Source organism: Sceloporus undulatus, chromosome 5 (assembly GCF_019175285.1).
Source record: "Sceloporus undulatus isolate JIND9_A2432 ecotype Alabama chromosome 5, SceUnd_v1.1, whole genome shotgun sequence".
NCBI classification, from domain to species: Eukaryota; Metazoa; Chordata; class Lepidosauria; order Squamata; family Phrynosomatidae; genus Sceloporus; species Sceloporus undulatus.
In genome coordinates, this window is record NC_056526.1 from 167,727,774 (window position 1) to 167,755,342 (window position 27,569).

Consider the following 27,569-nt stretch of genomic DNA (forward strand, 5'->3'; position numbering starts at 1 on the left):
TCTTTTTTCCCCTTTTTGAAGATGGGGACAACGTTTGCCCTCCGCCAGTCTGCTGGGATCTCTCCTGTTTTCCAGGAGTTTTCAAAGATTATTGCCAATGGCTCCGATATTACATTTGCCAGTTCTTTTAATACTCTTGGATGGAGTTCATCTGGTCCTGGAGACTTAAATTCATTTAGATTAACAAGGTGTTCCTCTACTATCTCTTTACTTATTCTGTGCTGAAATTCCCCTATTCTGTCCTCTGCTCCATTATCCTCAGGTTGAGCACCCTTTGCCTTTTCTGAGAAGACTGTGGCAAAGAAAGTGTTGAGTAATTCTGCCTTTTCTCTGTCTTCTGTTAGCATTTTGCCATCTTCTCCACGGAGTGGCCCTACCGTTTCCTTCTTCTTCCTTTTGCTGCAGACATATCCAAAAAAGCCCTTTTTATTGTTCTTAACCTCTTTAGCAAGCCTGAGTTCATTCTGCGCTTTAGCTTTTCTGACTTTACCCCTACACTTGGCTGCTATTTCTTTGAATTCCTTTTTTGTGATTTCCCCCTTTTTCCATTTCTTATACATGTTCCGTTTCAAACTCAGCTCAGTTGAAAGTTCCTTAGTCATCCATCCTGGTTTCTTGAGACACCTCCCATTTTTCTTTCTCACTGGAACGGTTTGAAATTGTGCCTTCAGTATCTCCCTTTTGAGAAAGTCCCATCTGTCCTGAACTCCTTTATCTTTTAGTATTTCTGACCATGGAATCGCCCTCAATACTTTTCTAAGTTTACTGAAATCCGCTCTCCTAAAGTCTAGGATGCGTGTCTGACTATGTCTGGCTTCTCCTTTCCACTGTATTACAAACTCCAGGAGAACATGGTCACTTCCACCTAATGATCCCACCACTTGCACCCCATTAACCAAGTCATCCTTGTTGGTTAGGATCAGATCTAAAATAGCTGACCCCCTTGTTGCCTCTTCCACCTTTTGGACCATGAAATTGTCTTCCAGGCAAGTGAGGAATTTGTTAGGCCTTGAGGATTTTGCTGAGTTTGACTTCCAGCAAATATCAGGATAGTTGAAGTCGCCCATCACTACTACATCTCTCTTTTGTGACTGTGTGGTCATCTGTTCTAGAAAGATATCATCCAATTCCTCAGTCTGACTTGGGGGTCTGTAGTAGACTCCCACTGTAACATCCATGTTGTTTCCCTCCCCTTTGATTCTTATCCAGATGCTCTCCACCTGGCTTCCATGATTGATGTCCAGGATCTCTTCACTGGTGTAAATATCTCTGACATATAGTGCTATTCCTCCTCCTTTCCTGTTTGGCCTATTTCTCTTAATAAGGTTATACCCCTCTATTTCCACATTCCAATCATGAGACTCATCCCACCAGGTTTCAGTGATGCCTATTATATCATATTTGCTTTGTTGTACTAGGAGTTCGAGTTCATCTTGCTTATTTCCCATGCTCTGTGCATTAGTGTAAAGACATTGCAGACCTTGGTTCCCTTTTACTTGCTGCCTGTGCAAGTTTTTTTGCCTCCCACTGTTGGGCCCTTGCACTGTTTGCCTTGTTTCCTCTATGTCAGTTTGACTATTTTCGCCATCCCTTTCGCCTTCCTTAATATTGTCTCCCTTCCCCTCGGTCCAACCTGAGGACAACAGCCAGCTATATCAGAAGAAGTAGCAGCCTTGGCTTCACTACCCATTGAGCACACAACACCTCTTATCTGCCACACCTGAGACCCTGTTTATTTCTTCAGGAGGCAGATCAGGGGAAGAAGAAAGAAGCCAATTTTACAATTCTGTCAGATGTTAAACATACAGGGGGAGCATCCTCAGGTTTGTGACTTGATAGTCCAGTCCAACCTGTATACAGGCATATGCCAACAACCTGCCCAAAAGACTTCCTAAAATTATTCCTGATTCTTGTTGTAACAAACATAAGTGGGTATTCTGGGAAACAAAACTGATAAGAACTGGTATGTTTAATACATTATTAATGAAAAAGTAAGACATTTAAGAGGCTTACTGTGACCACAGGATAACCATAGTTATCTAGGCACATGGCTTTTATCATTTTAATGATTCACTATGGAACTGGAGAGAGCCAGTGTGACATAGGTCCAAAACACATTGGAGAAATAATCCAGTTTGAGAATGCTTTAACTGCCCTGGTTCAGTGCTAGGGAATCCTGGGAACTATAGTTTATTGTGGCACCAGAGCTCTCTGACAGAGAAGGCTAAATATCTCACAAAACTGCAGTTCCCAGAATTCCCTAGCATTGAGTCAGCACAGTTAAAGCAGTTTCTAACTAGATTATTTCTGCAGTGTTTTTGGACCATAGTGTTTGGGTGTTGGATGGTGACTCTGGAGATCAGGGTTCAATTCTACACTTGGCCATGAAACCCATTGGGTGACCTTGGGCAAGTCATGCTCTCAGCCTCAGGGGAAGTCAATGCCAAACCTCCTCTGAAGAAATCTTGCCCAGAAAGCCCATGATAGAGTCACACTACAGTCACTGTAAGTAGGAAATGACTTCAAGGCACACAACAACAGCATGGAACTGGAACACTTAGTGTTCTCTCTCCGCCTCACATCAAGTTTAGTTTTCTAAGTATGACAAATAAACATGTAACACATTTCTACAACTTAATACTCTTTTTAAAGCAGGAATGGGCCAGCTACAACTTAATTTCAAATGCAGTCTGTCAGCAATCAGTTCAGACATCTGGCAAGAGTCTGATTTCCTTCCTCTGGCAATTGGTAGGGAAGGGGATGGAAAAGAAGAAAGAAAAGATGTGGGAAATAAAATAAGGTGGTAAGGAGGGAAAAGGAGATGACCTTATCCACTTTTGTCTGTGGCCCAGAGCTCAGAAAATTTCCTTTTTTAGACTGCAACCTCCATGCTAACTTGGGGATCCTTGGTACAGTGGTACACAAATGTAATTTTTCCAAGCTTTCGTCAGACCCCACTCAGTGGCACATTCAACATCTGTCCCCCAAGTTCTGAAGCCTTCATCTTAAAATAGTGCTTCTCAGGCTATCTGATGTGGGAGACCATAAATTATTTTGTTCCCAGTGTGCCAGAGACAGGCATTAATCTGTGCCCATTTGGTACAATTGTTGCTTTCTTTCCTGGAACCTTGCCAGGAACCAGCAGCCAATGTCTCAGGGACTAGCACCAAGGACCAAAACTTTGAGTAGCTGTGCCTTAAAGCAGACTTCATCTTGCTCTTCACTAGATTCAGCAGCTCTTTGCTACATAAAAATATTTTTAAAATGGAAGGTAGGACTCCTTGAAGCTTGTTTAGATATAAAAGCTCTGATTTTGCAACATATTCTGATAAAAACACACTGTGATAGATTTACCAAAGTTATGAACAATTCATAAAACATCAGAATGGGCAACTGAAACCTGATGGAGATCAGTTGCTATTTCATGTTTATTTCTACTCATTAAGTTCATTAAATATAATTTTGATGTTTTCTGCATGCTCTGGCAGAAAAGTGAGGTTGTTGCAAAAACAGATACTTTGCTAGGCTAAAACATTAATTCCAAAAAATTCACAAAAAGCACATAAAGATCTCCAGAAAACTGGGGAGTGCCAACCTGAACCTGTGCAAGCAGAATGTTTTTAAAGGCTAATTAAATGAAATTTTTCACTCTGCCTTTTAATCTTGATTGCTTTTATCTATTTGCCAGTGGCAGAATTTGGTTGGAATGAATTATGTTGTGGTTAATCATGATTAAAGGTTTCAGTTACAAGCTGATTCCAAGATTGGCAAATGTTGTAGGAAAATCTGTGTAGTAAATATCAGATATGAGATTAAACTGATTGGTAAATGAGACATTTATTGAAAGAGAATGAGTAAAAACAAGAGTACAAACATCCTTCATATATTTATTTATTTTCTTGTTGTTTTGTTGTTGTGTGTCTTCAAGTCATTTCCGACTTATGGTGACCCTAAGGTGAACCTATCGTGAGTTTTTGTGGGGCTGAAAGAGTGTGACTTTGTCAAGGACACCCAGTGGGTTTCCATGGCCAAGTGGAGACTCAAACCTGTCTCCAGAGTCCCATTCCTATTTTCAAACCATTACACCATGGTGGCTCTACTAATTATTATTTGTAAAATATTTATATTCCACCGTAAACCATCTCTGGAAAGCTTACAATAAAATTAGTTTAAGCAGTTTAAAATTTTAAACAATAAAAATATAGAAATAAAGAATTGGAAGAGGCCACAAGAGCCAGCAGTCCAACCCCCTACCATGTCGCAATACACAAAGCACTTCAGGCATATGGCTATCCAATTTCTGTTTAAAAATCTCCAAAGAAGGAGACTCTGCCACACTGTGAGGGAGCTGTCAGACAGCTCTTACTGTTAGAAATTCTTCCTAAAGTTGAGGTGAAATATCTTTCCCTGCAGTTTGCATCCATTGCTCCATGCTCTAGATTCTGGAGCAACAAAAACAAGCTTGCTCCATCTTTAATGTGACACCCCTTCAAACATTTAAACAGGGCTATTGTATCACTTCTTAACCATATTTTTTCCAGGCTAAACATATCCAGCTCCCTAAGTCACCTCATAGGGCATGATTTCCAGATCTTTCACCATTTGGTTGCCCTCCTCTGAACACATTCTAGCTTGTCAACATCATTTCTGAATTGTGGTGCCCAGGACAGGACATAGTATTCCAGGTGACCAAAGCAGAATAGAGTGGCACTATTTACTATCTTTCTATTGATGCAGCCAAGAATTGCATTGGCTTTTTAGCTGCTGCATCACACTAACTCATGTTCAATTTGTGGTCTAATAGGACTCATGTCCTGTCATCAAGCCAGGTGTTCCCCATCCTATATCTGTGCATTTCATTTTTATATTTTGTTTGTTTGTATCCTGCTCTTTTCCCAGGACTGGGACTCATCCTAAGTGTAGTATCTTACATTTCTCTGTGTTAAAATTCATTTTGTTATAGTTTTGGCCCATCTTTCTAATCCATTAAGTCATTTTGAATTTTAATCCTGTCCTCTGGGGCATTAGTAACGCTTCCTAATTTGGTGTCATCTGCAAATTTGATAAGCATGCCCTCTATTGTTTCATCTAAGTCATTGATAAAGATGTTGAAAGCAGTGGGCCTAGGATAGAACCCTATATCATCATACTGGTCACTTCTCTCCAGGATGAAGAGGAGCCCTTTGGGTTCAGGCAGTCAACCAATTACAAATCCACCTTAGAGTTGCATTGCCTAGCCCACATTTTACTAGCTTGTTTGCAAGAATATCCTGGGGGACTTTGTCAAAGGCCTTAGTGAAATGATGATATGCTACATCCATAGAATTCATTCCATCTACCAAGCTGCAATTCCCCCCCCCCCAAAAAAAAGACAGATAAAATTAGTCTGGCATAACACATTTTTTGAGAAACCCATATTGACTTTTTAAGATTATGGCATTCCTTTCTCAATGCTTACAGACTATCTATTTAATTGTCTGCTCTAGAACTTTTCCTGGTATTGATGTGAGGCTAACTAGCAGTAATCCTTTGGGTCTTCTTTTTTTTCCTTTCTGAAGATGGGGACAATATTTGCCCTCCTCCATGTTTAGAATATAAACATTCTAAATACATATTAAACAGTTGTGCAATTTAAAATTTTGATAATTTTAAATGTTATAATAGTCTAAAACCTTATATACAATACATACAAATGAAGGATAAACACAGAAAGAATAAATCATTAGGATCGAGAGGCTTTACTAAAAAACCATCTTGGCACCAGAATGAAACCAACATAATAAATGGAGTAAGGTATATGTGTTTTAGTCATTTCTTTTAACTTTTTGCAATTTTTTCTAACATATTTTTATATTGGTTTTAAATTATTTTGACTGATTTAAATGTTATTGTAATGTTTTCTAAATGTTTTTTTTTTCTGTGAGCAGCCTTGGGTCCCTTCTGGGAGAAAGGTGGCATGCAAATTAAATAAATAACTATATTAAAATAATAAATAAATGAATAAGATTCAGTTCCAGCACACTAACCCATGTAACTCATTGATTGGAACAAGGGTTAATTCTTTTTATTTTTATTACTGCTTCTTTCTTATTCTCTCTCAATCTTCCCCCCCTACACACACACATAATTGCAGCACTAGTTTTGAGCTTCTATTGCTTTTCCAATTACTGTCTTCATTTTTTAGATTTATATTTTGCCAACAGGACCCTTAAGGCAGTGTGCAATAAAATATAATGAAAATACTAACACTGAAAGAGGGGAAAAACATAAATTAGTCATCAACAATAATCAGTTAAAACACTAAAAAGAAATAATATTTTAAAAAAATGAATAACATTTTGCATGGGCGGGGGCTCACTTAACCAGCTCCAAAAATCTGCTAATGATTTTAATCCTGCTAGGTACTAGAAAATCTTTAGCAAGTGATACTCATTAATATATTAATATATTTTATCTTCTTCTAGGTTTTTAATTGTAATCTACTAGAGGAAGGGAATGGAAAGCCACCTCTGAGTATTCCTTGCTAAAGAAAACCCTATGAAATTCATGCCGTTCCCATAAGTTGACACATACACATGCTATGTTGGCCACACATACTGATGTACAAAGGGTAGGCTTCTATTTGAAGAACTACTAAAGGAGGGTCTTCTGTCTGAAGATGTACTGTGGCTGCATCCACACTGCAGAAATAATCTGGTTTGACACCACTTTAACTCCCTTCTGGAAACTGCAGTTTATTGGGGTACCAGAGCTTCACACATCACATCATCTACAGCTATACATCTATATGTATAATATGTACGCATATATATTGGTAAGTGTGATATATACCTTCAAAGAGGAAAAAAAAGTATATAAAATCTCAGTTTATATATTGTCTTTTGTCTATCTCAGGAGGCATTTTCTCTCCTGGGGTGGTGAATTCATGCTAGGTTTGGACTACTTTTAATGGAACTATCCAAGGTGCTGAACCTATTTAGGAACAGAGGTCACCACCTTCAAAGTCTGGATTAAAACATGAAGTTGATTTATTGCCCCCGCCCTGACATGAAATCCATCAGCTGGCACTCCCATGTAGAGCCTGTAAAAGTGACCTTTTGGCCCTCTACTCCCAGAATCCCACAGTGACCATGCTTTCTGGGAGATTCTAGGTCATGTAGTCCAAAAAGTAACTTTTCCATGCCCTGTAATATTCTGACAGTGACTGATTCAACATAAAACAAAACAGAAGAATGAGGTTAGTTTAACAATGGCAGATCTGCACTAGACCTTTTTGGAACAGGTCTGTCTTGTTGTGATTGATCCAGCATTCTCGTGGGGTATGTGCACCCAAAGACCGTGAGCTATTGGTCAGTATACTGCCACTTTTGATCACCATGGAAAAACACTGTGGTTTAAAGTGGTATGTGACCACAGCCTTTAGTGGCCAATATGGTAGTGGTGTGGGCCATGGCTTGCATTCTTACCATCACAGTTTTCTAACTGGGCCACTACGGAGTAGACCCTGTGACCTGGGAGGTATGTCCTAAGATCCATCATTGATATTCTCTCACACGTTGCTAGAAATCATCCTCCATGTAGGAACAAAAGGAAGATTCTATGGTCAAGTCATACTTAAATCTTCAGTTATTTAAAAATCAACAATGCTCACTAGTTTACAACAGGAATTTTACGTGAGCTAAATTTACCCACCACAGGTCTGTCAGGAAAGAAGGAAACAAACCAAACGAGCAAACCACTGAGAATTGACATACACCAAACACTTAGGCTAGTGCCCCAATTACACTTGTACTTTTTCTGGGGTTCCACAGTGATCATGAGTAAAGGCAGGCATAATTTGCCAGTTCTGAGCATCCTATTGCTCCAATCCCTTATTCCCATCACCATCACTGCACCATGACCTTTTCCTTCTTGTTCACTTCCTATTCCAGTTAATGTGATGCAATGCACCCTCAGGATCCCAGCCCTATATTTGCACACACAGAATTTTTAAAAAGTTTCTCCTGAAGTTGGATTGATAGAGGACTCTTGTGTTTAGTTTTGTTTTTGAAAGAATAACGCATTAAGCTGGTCACCACAGAAAGCTTAACAAATTGTCTACATCCAAAGCATGAAAGGAATCTCATGTGTAGGTCAGACAGCTGTGCCTTTGATTCCATGTATACCAACTAAAGGATAATACATGATTACGTATTATGGTTTTAAATTGCACATATTTATAGCTCTGAATAACAAGGCACGAATGCCAAGTAACTGGTATTTCCCAGTTACTGGGAAAGCCAATAGAAACAGTAGATGTTCAGTGTGTGGCATTAATGCTGCAATCCAAAACACTCTTATCCAGGAATCTGAGTGGACCTTTCTTCTCAGATTTGAAAAGAATTCCATTGGAAAGTAATACAGGCATACTTGTTAACAAAATCTCCCACAATGAAGGTATTTTTTAAAAAAAGTCTTTTTACACCCACCCAGCCCTCTTTCTTCTTCCTTCTTCTAGATATTTTTAACAGCATTGGCATTGGGAGGAAACACAGATTTTCAGTGCCCAGCTGCAGCAGTGTGCCTGCAGTAAACAGTGCGACAATACTTGAGCAGAAAAATAGCAGTATTCTACTTTAGCTCATCCTACTGTAGGTGCCTGTGCCTTCCAAAAACAGGCAAAGTAAACAGAAGCTGTCTCAAAAACCTTTTACTGAGCATGTACAAACAGCAAACTAGTGAGGATGGAGGAAAACAAATTAGACAGCTTCACCAGTTACCCCAACATACTGGAAGAAAACATCCTTGGCCACATGTTGGAAGAAGCTTTAAAGTGACTTCTAGAAAGTTCAAAATGGTTTTGTTTATTTATGCAAGGTTTACTTGGCATGGTTGTTTCATTCCACATGTGCATAAAGTTAGGTTTCAATAAAAACTTTGCTGAAACATGTTGCATTGCTTTTTTTCTGCTTTTTTTCTTGTTTTGTGATGCAGTAACCTACTGTTTCCATGTCATTTCTACCTCTGGTACCAAACGTTCTGTTAAAAAATATTAATGTTCAGGAACAGAACTATTTCATTAACTGTATAAGGAAGTCAGCAACTATGAAGTTACGGTTCCTTTTAGAAAACTATTCCTGGATTTTGTAGTATGATGAATACAAGGTATTTAAACAGAAACAAGGTTTAAAACTGGGCCTGCGAAGTCAAACAGTTAATCACACTGATTTATTGGTTAAAATTATCTAGGTGATCTGAAATATTCCTCCCAATTAACCCAGTATTCTTCACTGCCACTCTAAGCAAACTAGTGGAATTTCTAACTGCTCATGGCTACTCTGAGTTTACCCTTCCTTCTTCTTACTTTAGTTGAGCCAGCTGAAGTGAATTGATTCTTTCCCTCAGGCGATGGGCAAGATCATTCAGAGACCTTTTGTTGCGTTCAAGTTTGAATCAGACAAGGAAGGATCGATTTCTATTTCTTCTGAGCATCTCCAGAAGTTTGGGAACTTGAGAAGAAGCTCTGACTCTGTCGTAGCCTGGTGTAAGTAAGGTAAGAGGCTGAGTCCTGACTCAAACTGAAAAGCTGTGATTAGTACAAATATTAATCTACCCTTGGAAGGAGTCTAATAGAGGCATTACCACAATATGGAGTTCAGATTGATGCTGATTGTGCCTCCGCAAGTATATACCAGCATCTGGAGGCCTTGTGATTAAACTGCATGTTCTGAGTATCTTCTCCACACATTGGGTTTCACCATATTTAAAACAGATTTTGGATGCAGAAGTTGTGAATAAGTTTTTTAAAAAAACCCTGATGCCATGTGTTTCAGCTGATATGTGTTGTATTTTAATCTGTTGCTGTTTCCCACACCCACCGATGGAGAGAGGTGGGAGGAGTAGTAGTAGTACTACTAAATCATTGGTGACATAATAACAGTGAAATCCATGGATTGCTGTACACCAGTCCATCTGCCACAGGATGTCTGTTCAGAAGCAAGCCCCACTGAGTGCAAGGAAATTTGCTGCTATGTTTAGGATGTATAGAATTGCAAACTAAACATTTTTCTGTTGATTAATGGCCTTAGTAAGCTTAAAAATCACACAGAACTTTTGAAAACCAAAGCCCCATGGACATACATGTAAAATAATTGCAATGAGGTTTCTTTCTCTGTAATATATGCATTCATATCTAATATTTATCTTATCTTCTAAATCAAAGTTCTGTATTAACATTTGTGGAAACAAAAGGGTAAAATATTTTTACACTTCTTATCTTCAAACCCCTTGTTGTTCTTGTGTACCTTCAAGTAATTTCTCACTTATCACCATCCTGAGGTTTACTTGGCAAGATAGTTTAGTAATATTACAATATTACAAATACAATCTTAGCTCTTTTCTTCAACCTTTTCACCTTTTAGCAACAGGATTGAAGTATGAGACAACACACCACAGAGGCTTCAGTACTTAACAAGAAATGATAAAGGAATGTTCACCTTAATATATAATACAGAAATCTCTTTCAAGTATTCCATTTTACCTTAAGCTATGAATGTGCCTGCTTACAAACTGTCTCTTAATTTACCAGCCCAAGTTTTATCCTTGCTACTCTAAGGCCTCAGGAAAAGATATAATTTATTCCAATTGAACAATTTTATTTAAATACCTATTTAAGTTGTAGTAATTGTTTCTAAATGTGCATCTATCAATATACATTAGCATATGTGAATTTTATGCAAATCTGTGCCCTCTTTTGGAGAGAGGAATGCATAAATTGACATCTTGTCCCTCATTTGAGAATTCTAGCTTCTAAATAGCCATACAGGTCATTTTTAGATATTTTTCCTGTGCTCCTGTTTTCCTGTCCTTCCCCTACGTATGTAACACCAGAAACATCTCTCATTCTTTCTCCCTCCCTCTGCTCTTTTCTAGTCCCCAGCCTGGGCAACCACATTTATAGATTATGTGCTAATTACTTCAGTAATGTGGTCAGTCATGAATGGGCTAATCAGCATGTATCCTAGTAATTTCCCCAATCAATGGCTTTATAGAAAGGAAATGAGGCTTTTCTTAGCTTTGTTCCATGTAATGGAAGGGTGTACAACTTAAGTCCAAAGGGTGTTGTTCACCTCCACAATGATTTCATTTCTTGATCCTTGCACAGCTCCTGTGTGTTTATCAGCTATAGGAGATGCTTACATTTAAAAGGCATGCCGTTCCTCAGGAGGAGGAATCCACAAAGGTTAAAAATTTACATGAGGCACCAAAGCTAAGCCTCATGCCCACTTGCAATCTGCAAAATGGGAACAATTACAATGACCTAACACAGTAGGATTACTGAACTAATGTACGGAAAGTGCACTATATTGTTGGGAGGGGGGAGCATGGGCATATTTATAGTACAATTCCCAGAAACCCCAGCTAGCATGGATACTATAGACATCAATGACTCACTCTTCACTTTCATAGAATCATAGAATTATAGAGTTGGAAGAGACCACAAGGGCCATCCAGTCCAGCCCCCTGCCATGCAGGAAATCTGAATCAAAGCATCCCTGACAGATGGTCATAAAGCCATCTTACATTTCTCCCTGAGTTCTGGCTTTCCTAAAGAATTAAACTGATTTATTCCTGAATCCCTGCCTTTGGAGGCTACCTTCAAAATACCTCAGCAAACTACAAATACCAGAATTCATTCAGATGAAGCCAGACATTTAAAATGACATGAAACGTATCTATGTCATGTAGATACACCTTCTAGCTCAGTTCTTAGACTATGAATTTAACTTTCTTAGTATTTTAATCCTCTACCCTAATTTACTGTGATAGCAGTTCAGATGAACAAAAATGAAACCAAACAGTTGTTTCAGGGAGCAGAAAACCTCTAAGATAATTGGGGAAGAGGGGAGCTTCTAGTCCAAGGAATATCTGAAATAAAGCCAAATTCACTCCTAAAGCCATCAAGGAATGTACTTGTCTATCTCCTGTAAGATAACAAAAATCAGATTGCATTTAGCTCAGCAATGTTACTGTTTATGAACCTGAACAGTAAGACTTATCCAAACACCCTCCCAAGTTCTATAATTAACATTGTACTACTAAAGATGAAACAGGGTACTGGTTATTTCTTGGCAGGCATGCTGAAATGCACAAGCCAGCAAATGTCGTCTGTGGCATGAAGTCAACTTGGCATAAAAGTAATGCAATGTCTTTCAGTACAGCTCTGTAAATGATACTTCCTCATGCAAAGAGTGTCTTTACAACCATGAGCTTTAAATGTCTCTCTTTTGGTGGGCACATTCCAGAAAAAAGGAATCAAGAGTTATTTTTAATGTGATTTTTGCAGTTGCTTAGCAATAAATACCCCAGGGATGGCTACGTGAACCCGTGCAGAAAAGTACCATACTTTTCAAAAGATTACACTCAAAAATAGATTTGGGTCCAAAAATGGCACCAAGATGTCCATCTACTTGGTGTCTTTTTCAGCTCAGTCATAATGTTTAAGAAATGTCTCATATCACAGCAACCTGTTCAGTTCTCAACATATATATATATATATATCAATGACTACTCTGGAATTCTAATCTTTGTTGTGGTTGTTGTTAGTGCCTTCAAGTCAGTTCTGATATAAGATTTTCTTGGCAAGGTTTATTCAGATGGAGTCACACTGCTTCAGCTTTCGAGGAAGGCAGTGTCAAACTTTGACACCGCCTTCCTTGAAGGCTGAAGGAGTGTGACTTACCCAAGGTCAACTACTGTGTTTTCATAGTTGAGTGGGATTCAAACCCTGGTCTTCCAGAGTCCTAGTCCAATGCTCAAACCACTACATCATGCTGGCTCTCAGAAATGTTAATCTAGGCCTTCCTTACACATTGGATGTTGCCAAAATTTCCATGACAAATTCAAAAGTGTGTCATAGTTCAGATATCTTGATAAATTCCACTCAATCATGTAATACACCAGATGTACAGTATATCAAACATGTGCAACAATATGCTTGAGTTATGTGCTTTTCTTACAGCACCAAGCCTGGAATAGAAACAAATCACAGGTACAACTATTTGCAAGTTTTACACATGAGACATCTGAAGTTTCCCACAGACAGCTTTTCACACTTCACAGGTATTTTTCACAGTTCACAGGTATAAAAAAAAAATCAGTGCTACTTACTAAACACATCCCCACGTGGTTTCTGAGGATCAATTGGTATCCTGTTGTCAACTGTAAAGCCCTGATAAGTCGTTGTTTCATATAGTGGTTCTTGAGTCGTAACTCTTGATATTCTTGTTGTTATAGGCTTTGGTGGAGTTGGGGGTGTTGTTGGGTGTCTTGTCTCTGGCGGAGATCTTGTCACTGGCTTCAAAGCTGGTCTTGTTGTTGCAGGCTTTGTTACAAACCTGGTAAATGGTCTTTGTGTTGGCTTCATGGTTGGCCTTTGGGTTGGCCTGACTGTCCTTGGAGAAGGCTTTGCTGTAGCTATGGCTGGTATATGTGGTGATTTGATGGGTTGTCTTGTAACACCAGTTTCAGGTATCCTATTGGTCATCCCACCACTGCCTTTAGGAAAGGTTGTATTGCCCTTAAATACATGATATGGACCAGATGGATCAATCATGACTTTTGGAATAACTGTGGGTGAAGTGGAGATAGAGAGAACTGTCATCTCTATATGCAGAGGAAATAAGCAAATTTCCCTGAATGCAAGGCTAACTCCACCCAATGCTAATGTCACTGAGAGTAAGACCTGAGCTCTCCTTTATTTTGAGACAGGGTTATATCAAAAGTATTGCACCAAAATCTTATGCATACCTTTTGCTAATGCCTTTTCTTCTCCTTTACATGTTACATGTGAATAATGATAACTATTTCTATGTCTATGTGGCAATATAAACTCATGCTAAAGAAAGTACATTATTTCATAATACTGTCAAAACACTATCCTATGATAACATTTTTGGATTACAACTTTCTTCTGCTGTGCTGCATTGAGTATCTTGAAAGTTGTTACAAAGTTCTATAGTGATAAAAGGCAGTTGTTTAATAGCATAGTTCCCCATCTGGATGCCCTCCAGATAGATCAGACTACAGCTTCCAGCTTTCTGGGGAATATAGAGTTGTAGTCCTGCACATCTGGAAGATGCATCCAGATGGGGAATTATGTAATAAGCAACTGCCTTGATATTATCTCTTCAAGAATTTATAAGCATGGTAGTGTTGGGCAAGACAAAAACAGATATCCATACAAGACCATCTGAATAAAATGGACAACACTTACAGATAATTATTCAAAGAGGTGAAAAACTGAGCATATGAACTGCATATATTCATTTAAACTACCATGTTTTATGTAGTCAATTATGTTATTGCAGCTATACTGTGCTTAAGTAAATGGATATATATTCCTGAAAGCAGTATATAATTTCATTGGCACATTTTTATTATAAATTATGTGTCTTCTGCAGTTTTACCCATATACATGCTATACATTATGGTGTCGCATGGCATAGCAATGTTGCATGGTGATGTCCCCATGAATACTAATTTACAAGGTTACCAGTTTTCTAAATTTCATTCTGGAGAATTCAGCAACTTCTTCCTAGCAAGTCTAATACATGTTGCAATGCTAATTCCCTGAGATACAACTTATATTGTTAACATGTTAGGCTTAAGACAGTAAAATGACAATCTTTAAAACACTTGAGATCATGCTGAATTCAACAGGACTTAGTGTTGAGTCAGCCTCAAGGACCTTCTACATTAAAAGCTACATTACCATCTTACTTTCCCACAAAAGTGAATTGGATGACAATGTAATCCCAGCTATGAGAGATTATTTATAACTTACTGCAACCTTTATATTGGCTTTCTAACCTTCAAAGATTGTAACAAGGACTGAACCTTCACTGCATTAGGAGCTGTACCAAGACACACAGAGACTGTCCCTTACCCCACATCTCCCTCTGAGATGCCGTCTCAGAGAGTACCACATTAAAAGGATCCTGTTCACCTCTGCCATGTGCCTCAGCTGAGCCAAAACCCGTCTCATTTTCAATAGCAGCGAAAGCTGGTGAAAAATTCAGTACTATCAGCGAGGCTACAGACTGAGTTCGCCAAATAAAGAGATCTCCATTGAGTTTTAACTTATTTTCATAAAATCACTGGTTCAAATCTGGAAAACTCTTACATGCATGTCTCATGACCAACTTCCAGTTTGGACACAACTCAGAAGCAAGCACATCTTTACAAATGTGATTCTTGTTCGCGTTGTTCACATGCAAAAAAATTACTTCCAAAAAGTAAAGCCCAGGAACAGACAAACATCTTTACTTGTATAAAACTTAGATCTCTCTTAAAATGTTGCCATATGCTGCCAAATACATGCAGGAAATAGAAACAACTAGATGGCCTGGAATATCAGTAGCAATTGTACCATGCAAACATCCTTAGAACTGAGTAAGAAACTTGTGGTCGTCCAGGTGCTGATTAGCTTTAAGCCATTAACTCATGGCCATTGTTTATGCTGATGGGGGCTGATGAGGATTTGAGTCCAACAGTATCCAGAGGACCACAGGCTACACAACCTGACTTAGAATGCCAGCATATTAAAGCAACTGTTATGAGAAATAGCTGGGTATGAGGAGAAAACTACCAGGCAATGAAGGGTTTTATAAAGAAATTTCTAAGCACAGCACTGTCCAGTTTAGGCCTCCAAAGTCTCAGGTACAGGATTTTCCCAGATCTGCTACCTGAAATACAAGGAACTGAACCTAAAGAGCCTTGTCAACGGTTGAGCCCAAAGTCTAGAATTCCCTCCCAAGGGAATTTTCCACTCTCTTGCCATATTCTGGCAGACAAGGCACTTTTTAATTCAATGACCCCACTGGCATGTAAGCTGGTATCCTAATGAACAGCGTTTAATGGGTTGGGAACTGTCTTTTGTTGTTTTTAATTTGCATTTAGTTTTTAATCTGTATTTTGTTATCATTCATTGACTTCAGGATATATCTGGCAGAAAAGTGCTGTATAAATTTAATTAATAGTGCACGCGCTGCCACTAAGCTACAGGAGCTCTCCACTAGCTTAAGGAAATAATCAGTTATGATCCACCTGTGTGACCAGCAGAAATAAGTATGAATAGAAAGAAAATCAATTTAGCTTTTAGATCAAAGAAGGGAAAAATACATATACCATATATACTCGTCTATCTGTCGTCCTCACGTATAAGTCGAGGGCAGGTTTTGGGTATGAATTTTGATATGACCCATTGATAAGTCAAGGGTAAAACTTAGGTGCATGGAACAAAGAATACAAAGGATGAAGGGAAGGAAAACAATGCCAAAGAATTTATAAAATTCCAGCAGGCATAACTGTGCTCACATTAAAGGCTGGATGGATGAGAGAGTAAAGGGGGGGAGGTATCAGTGCTTCCAGGACATATTATGCTTTTGCCTTTCATCAGAGCATGATTCCTTTTTTATGAGTTAAAGTACAGTAGTTACATTGATCTGTGGATAAGTCGACTCAGTTTTTTGTGGGCAATTTTTAACCAAAGTTTCTAGACTCATACATGAATTTATACAGTATGAAGAGTTCCTTCTTTGGCGTGATAAGGTAATATTACTTAGTGGATGATCAATATGATATCATTATTGTAACCAAAATCCCTTACAGATGTTAACAACTGAAAACAACCTTGCAGAATGCATGCCATGAAAGTGTTAATAACCTACAGCAAAGATGTAGGGAAACAGATCACATGCCTGCTAAAAGCAAACTGTAGATTGCAGACCATTACAAGAATTAGAGCAATGTACAGAATGAGACTCCAAACAGTGTTCACTGGATTTCAGTTCTAAAAATGAAGTGTGAGGAAATGTATTTTTACACTGGTATATTAATGCTCATAAAACTTTAAATATACTCTCCATTCCTTTAAAATTGCTCAGTGAAACTGAGATGGACATAACTGGACCACACAATTTATTGCACAATAAATTTTTCTTCCCATCTCATTTGGATTTGGAATGCAAGATGAAAAGGATTATTACTTACTTATGCAGTTCATTCCATCACCTCTGTATCCATCTTTACATTTGCACTTGTAAGATCCCTGTGTGTTGTAACATTGTGCAAAATTTCCACATTGATATTGGCCATGTGAACATTCATCTACATCTGCAACAGGTAAGCAAAACATAAAAGCCTTTTTTATGTGATGCAAGTTATAATGTCCTCACATTACATGTAAAATCATCCATTCTTCCCTCTCATCAAAAAACTGAACTAAATCATAATCTTGTTTTGAAATATTGAACAAATTACTTATTTAAGTGATATTTTACTTTCTGGTCCCCTAGTAACATGTTCCAAATGAACTTTGGCAGTGACCTTCTGCAGTTATTCTTGATCTATTTAGTGTAGGGTTTCTAAAGAGGACTTTGAAGTCTTTTGTAGAGGACACCAAGAAGGAATAGCTCAGAGCTTGTTGGGTTTTTCGTTTTTTTAGGGCATTTGTATTATGACTTATAAATAGGATTGGCACAGAAAAGAAAAGAAAAAATCCACATTGTGGTTGTTCACTGGTTATCAAAAAAAACTTACAGTGATAACTGATTCAGGGGTGTTATTCAGCAATGATCCCAGGAATCACAAATCATGAGGACTGGAACTGGTAAAAAGCTCTTCTTCTTGAATAATTCTCCAGTAAATGGGAATGCTGATACATGTTTGCACAGGGATTGTCAGCTAAGTTATTTTGCTAACCATAAGCTTTGCTCTGTGCATTAGTCTTCATGAAAGTAAATCTTGCTAAGATAACTTAAATTATTTTTTTCAGAAAATAATCTACATTAAGATTTTCAAGGCTTCACAAACTATTTCACTATAATAAGTTTTTGCAGAAGCTAAAACAAATATTCTTTCTATAACTTCTTAGCCCCTAAATCTCAGTAGATCTTAAATTAGTATTCCACAACACACAAATTTAAGTGGAATCTGTCAAGCAAGCTGGTTGGGAACATTCATTACCATCAAGATCAAATTACCAACTACATTAGTACTAAAGTGTGTTACACATAATTAATCTTGGGGAATTAATAACAACCCCTATGCAATTATGGTAAAATAGCAACTGGGGACAGTATTAGCATCTGGCAGGTCCAGGCAACTGCCAGGACCTCAATACTTGATGTGGCCAATGCTGTTCTTGCTCCCTTTTTATTTATTTTTTCTGAAACCAGTGGCTGAATCTCAATGCAGGTCGTGTTCCTTATCCAAATGCTTGGGACCAGAAGTGTTTTGGAGTTTGGGTATTTTTGGAGTTTGGAAAATTTGCATATATAGTGGGCCCTCCACATTTGCTGGGGTTAGGGATGCAGGACCCCCATGAAAGTGGAAAAAATGCTAATAAAACACTACTTTTTTTACTGGACAGAACACCTCTTTGGGAACCTCTAGGTCCTCCAGCACAACTCTATGGTTAACATCCGATCACAGAATCATGCCTAGAGAAGTGTTTTCTCTAGGAATCTCTAGGCCCTCCAGCATGATTCTGTGGTCAACCTCTGTGAAAGCTGCACAGAAGGACCTAGAGATTCCTAGAAAAAAACTTGAATCAAATCTGGAAAATTCAAAGATGCAAATGTGTATGGCCAACAGTAGTTAATAATATATCTTGAAGATAGGACTCAGATCTAAACACAAAATTCATTTATGTTTCATATATGCCTTATCCACAGAGCCCAAAATGAAGTTTATAAATAATATTTGAAATACTTTTGTACATGAAACAAAGTTTGTGTGCTATAAACCATCAAAAGTTAAGGTGTCACTATCTCAGCCATGAAAAACATTTTGGATTTTGGAGTATTCTGGATTTCAGAATTCCAGATAAGGAAAACTCATCCTGTTCCACTTTACTCTCTGATAGTGCCACTAATCTAGCGTCACCCTATCTATTTTGGCGAGTTCTCAGAAAGCGGCCCACCACTTGTTACCTCCATAATCATTATTATCAGTTTCAAAGCCTACCAAGTACAAGCTGAGAATCCCTTATCTGAAATGCTAAAATCCAAAATACTCCAAAATCAAAAACTGTCCACATAGGTGGTTGAGATAGTGACAACTTTGCTTTCTGAGGGTTTAGTGTACACAAACTTTGTTTCATGTCAAAATTATTTAAAATATTGTATATAAAATTACCTTCAGGCTATGTATATAAGGTATATACAGAACAGAAATGAATTTCATAATAATAATAATAATAATAATAATAATAATAATAATAATTTATTTATGTTTCCACGCCTCTCCCAGTGGATCGAAGCAGGGTTACAGACTAAATAAAAGCACAAAGTGTTTACCTCAAAATTCAATTAAAAGCAGCTAAAAACAATAAAATATCCAACATCAGACAATAACAATAGCATCAACAAGCAAGGCAGGGATCATACACAGAAAGGGGCATATCATTCATATCCGGGGGGTATTCATATCAGAGGGGTATGCTTGGCTAAAAAGCTCGGTTTTAACTGCTTTTCTAAATGTTTCTAACAAGGCTGCCGAGCGGATCTCCTCAGGAAGACTGTTCCAAAGTCTCGGAGCCATTGTTGAACTTCCACCAAAAACAAGATATCTCAAGTTCTACATTACCATCTCTATAATATCCAACACCACTTAAGATGTCATGATATCATTTCCCATTTCTCTTCTCCCATCTCCCCCCCTGGGGTAAACAACAAAGTGGGATACTGAGGAAGAAATAGACTGATATGGCTGTTGGTTAGGTGGGAACCTTCCTGGTAAAACAACACAGGTTGTCATGTACATTACAGAAGAGAGTGGCAATTTTGTGTTCCTGTTGCCATAACATACAGTTCTTCTGTAAAACAGATGGGCATGGTGTAAAAAATGCAAATGCATGTTCACAGTGTTCCTCTAGGAACTGTTTTGTTAACATTAGTTTAATTACCGTGACACTGGTATTTGCCTCCAATGTACATCAAATCGAAGCCTTTGTGACACTTGCAAATATAGCTTCCAAATGTATTGACACATTTCCTGAATCGGGGACAAGTAACTCTCCCAGTGGCACATTCATCAACATCTACAAACAGAAAACCAAGAATTATTTGCAGGAACAAAATTTATGTCAGGAGTTCACAACCTATTCAGCCCCAAGGACGACAATATTGGCTGAGGGCTGCACAGACATATGCATTACTAGCAACTGGGAGGTCCTGGTATGCTTATCTTACAAGAACTGAAAGGTCCTAAATCTTATCTGGAAATGACCTTTGGCTCTGGAATTGCATTACTAACTCCCATGATGAAAATCTGAATTAATTTTTAAGACATAGCAGTGCTCAACTGTTCTTTCTCTCTCACTTGCTTGTCTAATCTTACCTCTCTACCAAACAGAGCACATTGATTTAGTTAGTTTATACTGCCAACTGTCCTCAGGAACAGAGTTGCCAGATCTCGGAGTCTGGAACTGAGTCTCCAGTTTTTGTGGGTCATTCCAAGCCAGAAATAAAGATGCAAATACTCCAGTTTTGGTGGCCTCAGCTCCAGTCTCAAGGAAAGGACTGTGCAGAAATTGCCAGCTCACTTTTAGAACCATGATCAATGTATTGTATTTACTTAGACTTCTCCTTCCCTCCCAGTCATTGTGACACCAGGGTTCATCCTCCACTATTCTCTGCATCCACTTTCTGGCTAGAAATTAGTAGGGTAGATGTAATGTTCCTAATCTCATCTCCCTAAGTAAGAAAGAAGAAATAATTCCATCATTTCACTTTGATTTGGGAACAGTCCCTTTAACTAACATTTCTTTCTGAATTTCCAAACAGGAAAATATGCCTTCCGCTTTCTGTGTTATGTGTGTGTAAGTGTTTGAATGAAAAGCTGTGAACAGCTGTAGTTACTACTTAATGCATAATGCTGTCTAAGGTCCAAACTGCCCTGCAGAAATAATGCAGTTTGACACTGCTTTAACTCCCATGACTAAGTGCTATGGAATTCCAGGATCTGTAGTTTTGTGAGTTTGCCACAACAAACTATAAATTCCAGAATTAACTGCATGGAGGCAATAACATCCAAACAATGATACCTTCATTCGAAGTCACACTGGCTTCTTCATCAGGCAAACAAGCGAAAGAAACTGAAGATGTTAGTCATGGACCTGCATTTTCTGTTTCTGGTCTTAGTTCAGATGATAGCGAGGTCTACCTGCAGGGTGGCACCTCCACCTTTGGCCATGTGGTCACGTATGGAGTCATGGCAGTTAAAAAGGTGTCAAGCTGTATTATTTTTGCAGTGCAGATCAGAACTAAGTCTCTGGCTTTGACCTGAAACAATCCTGAACCGACTGACCCTACTCAGTCAAAAACCCAAAACAATCAGCATCAACACCGAATTTCAGTATTAAAATATTCTGATTATATTAAAACATTATTATTCCTTTTATATTAATCATCATATTAAAGTATTATTATACCTGCCAAAAGTAGAAAATCTTAGCCTGGTATCTGAATGTATACAATGAAGATACCAAGTAGAACTCCTTAGGGAGGGTTTTGTATACACAACAGAGTGAGAAACAGGCCTTTTCCCTGCTAATCACACTGGCACACAGAAGAGAACTTGCAAAGATTATTTTAAGAATAAAACAGGAACATATAGAAGAAATCATATTCTTCAGATAAGACAAGTCCCAAACTGTTCAGCTCTTTAAAGATCAGCACCTTTGGCTTATAGTGTATAATAATGTCACTGCTCAGTTTGTTTCCTAGTCCTGAGTAGTGTGTTCCTCCAGATGTTTTGTCAAATACTGGTTTTAAGAGAGTCATGAGTGGCATCAAAAAAGATTTTTAATGTATATTTTTAAAGGAGGAAACAGGGAAATCCTCAAGTGGTGCTTAAAAGCAGCAATATATTATCGTTTCAAGATTTGTCTGACACATTTCAAGAATAATGTTCCTCAGAGGTTCCTGAGTGAATTGTTTCAACTGTTGTACCAGGGTAAGATTAGTAGCATAACTACTTTTTCTCCCTAGAAAGTGTGTTCATGAAATGTGCCAGACAATCTGTTCTTTTCAAGACCCGGCCTCTATTCAGTTCTTTTCTGTAATGCTTGCAAATAAGATCACTCACTATGATAGCTGGGTTTTTTTGGTTTTTTTACTTAAAGTCAGAGTCATTGAATTTATTCATTTTTTGTTTGTTTGTTTGGCTATATGTGTTTCTATTATACTCATGGCAACATTATGCCATGCACTTTTACAAACCCATACATAGTTATTCCTGTGCATGCTTGTCTTGAGGACATACTGCATCAATTATTTAAATAAAATATGACAACATAAATCATTATGGAACAGGGAACTGACTGCTATTGTGGCGAATCTGATGCTGCCTGTATTGTTATTTCCACATTCATATAATATTTGCAAATAAACAGATCACTACATAAGGACTTCTTTTGTTTCCTAGACATGAAAATCAACCATGAAGGCTCTTTGGAATGTCCCACTGCTCATGAGAGAAAACTAATACAAGAACATATTTATATATTTCACATACCTATACAAGTTCTGCCATCAGATGCCAGCTGTAAACCTGGAGAAGGACAGCGGCAGCAAATCTCCCCTTTCACTACATCACAGCCATACTGACAGTTTGCCATTGAACATGTGAGGGCATCTATGGAGAAATCATCATCATCATCTTAAAAATGTTGTGTCAGGTTGCATGTCTGTTCAGGCTTTTTAATAATGTCTAAGTGAAATTTAGGAACATAGGAAGCCAATGGACAAAATACAGCTGACTTTAATAGGAAAGGCATGAACTTTTTGGAGAATATGTACTAAGGCTTCTCTCATTCTCAAATGTGATACTTGTGAGTCAAGGAATGGCTACATTCATGTAACTTGTGATACCAATACAGCCTCTTCTTCTTCTTCTTCTTTGTTTAATTAACCAAGTTTATATTTTATATTTGAAAATCTGTTGATGTTGCTTTTTTTAAAAAAAAAATTACAATTGTGCCTCTTCCTCCCATCAGTATATGATTAACTTTGTCATTTTTAATAATCCATAAAATCTAATCTAAATTTCCTTTTCCTTTATTTTCATCTTTCACCAAACAATAATACTTCACTAATTTCCTTAAATAAGAACTTTTTGAAACAATTCATCACCATTTCTCTACATCTTTATATAAATATTCTTAATTCATTCTTCTAACAGAAAGTTTATTACATAAAGTTTTTAATATATTATGTTTATGCTTTATCACCCCATTTCTTTCCAGCATTTTATTACTTTCATCCATTGTTCCTCGTATCATTCAAGTGAGCTTCCTTGAATCATTGTCATTTGTTTATCAATTTTTATCATATCTATTAGCTTAATTAACCAATGTTGCTATTGCTTTTTAAACAATACATTTAATTTTGTTTAAAATCATGCAGAAGGACATTGACATACTAGAACATGATCCATCTGGCATAAGCATATATCCATTCAGACAGTAACACTTGTAGCTCCCATAGGTGTTCATGCATCGGTGCTTGCATGGCCTTGGTTTCAGTCCACACTCATTGAGATCTAATCAGGCAGAGACAGGAAGAGGAAACAAAAACAGAACAGGATTTAGGTATTAGCATTTTTAGAATTGCAGAAAATGACTGCCATCAGGTTCTCTTAATGACTTAATTCAGCCTTTAATAGGGACTGGACCCTAAACTGGTTCCTATGATATATTCCCCTTTATGCAATTGGAAGGACAATATGCACAAAGTGTTACTAATCACAGAATCATAGACTGCCTCTGCCTTGAAGAAATAATGCAATGTGACACTGCTTTAACTGCCATTGCTCAATGCTGTGGAATTCTGGTAATTATAGTTTTGTGAGACATTAAGCCTTCTCTGTCAGAGGGTTCTGCTGCCACGACATAGATCTAGAATAATGTTTTAAATGTTTTTGCGGGAAAGTGTATTAATATGTTGTTCCACTGATATTCTATCACTTGTTGAATTTTAATTAAATGTGTATTGAATATTTCTGCTGGTTTTACTTAATCGTTTAATCTATTGGTCAATGGAAGCACCCATGCTGCCAATACTTTGTTTAATACTTTAACAGTGTGACCTCTTGCAAAATGTGCTTAGGGTAAGATTTATTTTCTTGTACTGGTGTTCCATGCATTGTCCAGAACCAATATATGGTTGAATTAAGGGTCTTCACTGTAATTCCATTACATCAAAGAATACTGAATGATTTTTCCTATCTCCCCGATAGGAAATGTTTTACACCTGCAAGTTAGATTTTGTAAGGCCTTGTATATGGGCAAATAAAATTTAAGTCATCAAAGGCCTAGGCCCAGCCTAGGGCTACCTTTGCGGGTTTGTGTGGGAAGTTTTTTCCATTCTTTTAGCCATTTCACACAATTTCATCATCTCACTCAAAATGTCTTTATAGTAGGCTTTTCTTCAGTAGTATTTTTCTCATTGGCTCTACTACTTTTTCCACTGGTTACATTAAAATCCTTTATGTTATACACAATTGCCTTGGAAGGGGAGCCACCGCTGGAATAAGCACAACATACAGCAATTGGAAGAGAAAAGGCCATAACTTTTATTGTAAACAACTACAAACAACCATAACACAGAGTTGACTACAAAGCATGAGGTTTGGATCTGCCATCCATCAATCCCAGATTGATCGATGGAACCCATCATGGCCAAACTTCAGGATAACAAAGAGGCTGACTGACTGGTTAATCACCCATCTGAACTCCGGTAACCAATCATGCGATTGTTCACATCTCTGTCCTTTGTTACCAGGGGATGCTGAATCAATGTTGCCCCAGCAATGACAACACCACATCGCTCTCAGCACCCCTGTGTCCCATTTGGACTCCCGACCCAGTGCTATGCAGCCCTAGAAACCACGCCCACCAGATCCAAGACCTATGCTACCGCCCCTGAAGTTGTGACAGCAAACCCCACTCCCAACAGAAAGATGGTGGGTGGGGAAAGCTGAGCTGGGAATGGTGCCAACCGGAGCCATTCTGGGGCTGCACCAAGCCGAGAGAAGTGCAGCCAGCAAGCCACTGCTCCCCAACGTGGGAACCAAGCTGGCCCAGTAAGTCAGGCGGCCTCCTTTCCCATTCCCATGACTACTCTTATTAAAGCATAGGAATACTTACACACCAGGCAAGTCTTTCTCTGGTAGAAAAATTATGCCCAGAAGCAAGTCTCAGGCTGCATCAAGAAAGTGATGGTTTCCCAACACTGTATGATACAACACAGGGAAACATAGGCATACCAGGTATTTAAGTTTATTGTTTGCTGATCTTAATGGATTCGTTTTAATTGGTTTTAATTCTATAAGTAGCATTTAAGAACATTTTCATATTATGTTTTTGTATGTTTTTATTTATGCCTCTGCTAGTGTTTTAACTGTGTTTATTTTAATTTTTTAAGTGACTTTATGTTCCAGAAATGGAGAAAGTGTGAGATAAAAATGAAATGATGGTGATGGTGAGGCACAGGATTTTGTGGAATTACCCTTTGTCAATGTCTCATTTGAACAGTGTTCCTTGTACTGTCCTTCCATTTAAGCTATTTAAACAACACCTAAGTTATATCAATATTATTATCTGTTTATTCCAAAGGGAAAGGTAGGATAACATTTTGATTGTAAGAACTTCCTGATTTGTAACTCAGACCCTTACCCATGACACCACACACAAGGATATCTTTGTTATATATTTTTAAGTGTTTTTTGAAAAAGGTGGACAAACATCTTTTCTCTGTTTATTGTTTCATGAGTTCCCTAAACAGCTCACTCAGAATAAATGCTCTCTGGAACAGGAAAAAGCAGAACTTTGCCACTTGCTTCTTGTACAATACACAGTTACAAAGACTTGCAGAATTTTTTCAGATCATCTACAATCCCTCTTTACTTTTCTGCTGTCCATGAAACTTTTAATGGGATGTGAAAGTTGTTTTAATGAGCCCAATTTATGCTGTTTTCTGAGAACAAAATAATTTGGCAATGAAGTCATTCACACTTAAATGCTGCAATTATACAGATGGGATTAGGAGTGGGAATCAACAACAAAAACACAATAATATAGTCACATCAAAGCTGAATATGGAAGAGCATTTAGCAGACTGGTTGTTGTGGCATTTTGAAAAAGCAATATCAAACATAAGCGCAGGCTGCAAAGCTTGGGCATTGCACTAAAAGAAGAGAGATGGTTAATGTGATTGCATACCATTCTTCAGAAAAGAGAACTTCTTGTGAGTTGCTGTATTTCAATATAACTAATAGCTGGTGTAATAGTCCGTCTTCAGTAATGACCCATGTACTACATGTCACAACGAAATGTGATTGCCACTTAATCACATAACAATATCCCTGTTTTTCATCTTCATAACGCAAATGCTTTGAAGCTGAAATCCTTCTAGGGAGAACACTGTTTCTTGCATTATGGAGCACTTGCTGGGGTTGACCTCTATCTCCTGTTTGGTCCAAAGCTATGTGGTCCTTCTCCATGCTGTCAATACCTGTTCATTCATTCTCTCCAAGAATACAAAACCCACCAGGCTCCAGACACCACCCCTCTCTGTATGGTTGGCTTTGTGGATTGGATACACAACCCTCAAAGAAGATTAAGCAAGCAGCAATGCCAGAAGGAAAAATACAACATACTTAGGAAAGAAGTCCAATAAAGCCTGCCTCCATTTTTCTAATCTTATAGTTAGTACTGGACCTTCCCTCAAGTTGTAAACATAATTGGTAATGGTTTACATTACCAGTTGGTGAACATAATTGGTAATTGGTTTAAAAGGGAATTCAGAAAGGATAAAGGGGAAGATCACAGCCCCAGGGCATAAGAATGATTATTATTTAAAGATATAGAGGGACTTATGAAGTCATATGTCACATCTGAAGTTCCAGATAACAGCTGCCTTAACACTAGTGAGAAGACATTCCTACAGGGAAGGCTAGGATATACTGCTGACTCCTAGGCTGGGGTTAATTACAAACTAATAGTATCATGAGATTGTAATCTGAAGTGTAGATACATTACAATTCCACAACACCAACACCAACCGAAGCATTTGCCTGTACAATTTAATTTGGTAGTCATTTGTTGGAACAATAACATTTCTAAAAGATCAATAATAAAGATACATCAATAGTCTGCCCAAGGGAAATAGGCACCACTATTGGGGAAGGATGACCATAGCTGTGTGGCAGTGGCTCTGCAGATTCTCAAGCAGAATTCTATCTCAGCAGTTACTACCTGAATCTAACATCTCCAGATAGATTTGAAACCACTTACGGCTGAAACCTGGAGACCCATGGTCACTCAGTTAATGTAGTAATACTGGTCTAAATGGACATGGTATTGCTTGATATAAGGCAGTTTCTTGTGTTCTTCATATGCTGCTAACTAGATATGTCAGCGTTTGAGCCAAGGATGCCGTATATGCGAAGACTTGGATATAGTTCCTCTTCGTCAGATATTAATACCTATATCAAGAAAGCATATATAGCCCAAATTTGCTGTA

The 27,569-nt window shown here is 38.0% G+C and overlaps 1 protein-coding gene across 1 annotated transcript in view; it reads right to left on the reverse strand.

Moving 5' to 3' along the window:
* NPNT (nephronectin) overlaps positions 1-27,569 on the reverse strand; it is an 83,812-nt gene that overhangs the window by 12,079 nt on the left and 44,164 nt on the right. The window contains exons 6-11 of the mRNA XM_042469699.1: positions 23,467-23,586; positions 22,561-22,680; positions 19,949-20,083; positions 17,032-17,154; positions 14,927-15,043; positions 13,150-13,608 (exon numbers count right to left, since the gene is read on the reverse strand). Coding sequence (XP_042325633.1) covers positions 13,150-13,608; positions 14,927-15,043; positions 17,032-17,154; positions 19,949-20,083; positions 22,561-22,680; positions 23,467-23,586 — 1,074 coding nt within the window. The remainder of the gene's footprint in view (positions 1-13,149; positions 13,609-14,926; positions 15,044-17,031; positions 17,155-19,948; positions 20,084-22,560; positions 22,681-23,466; positions 23,587-27,569) is intronic.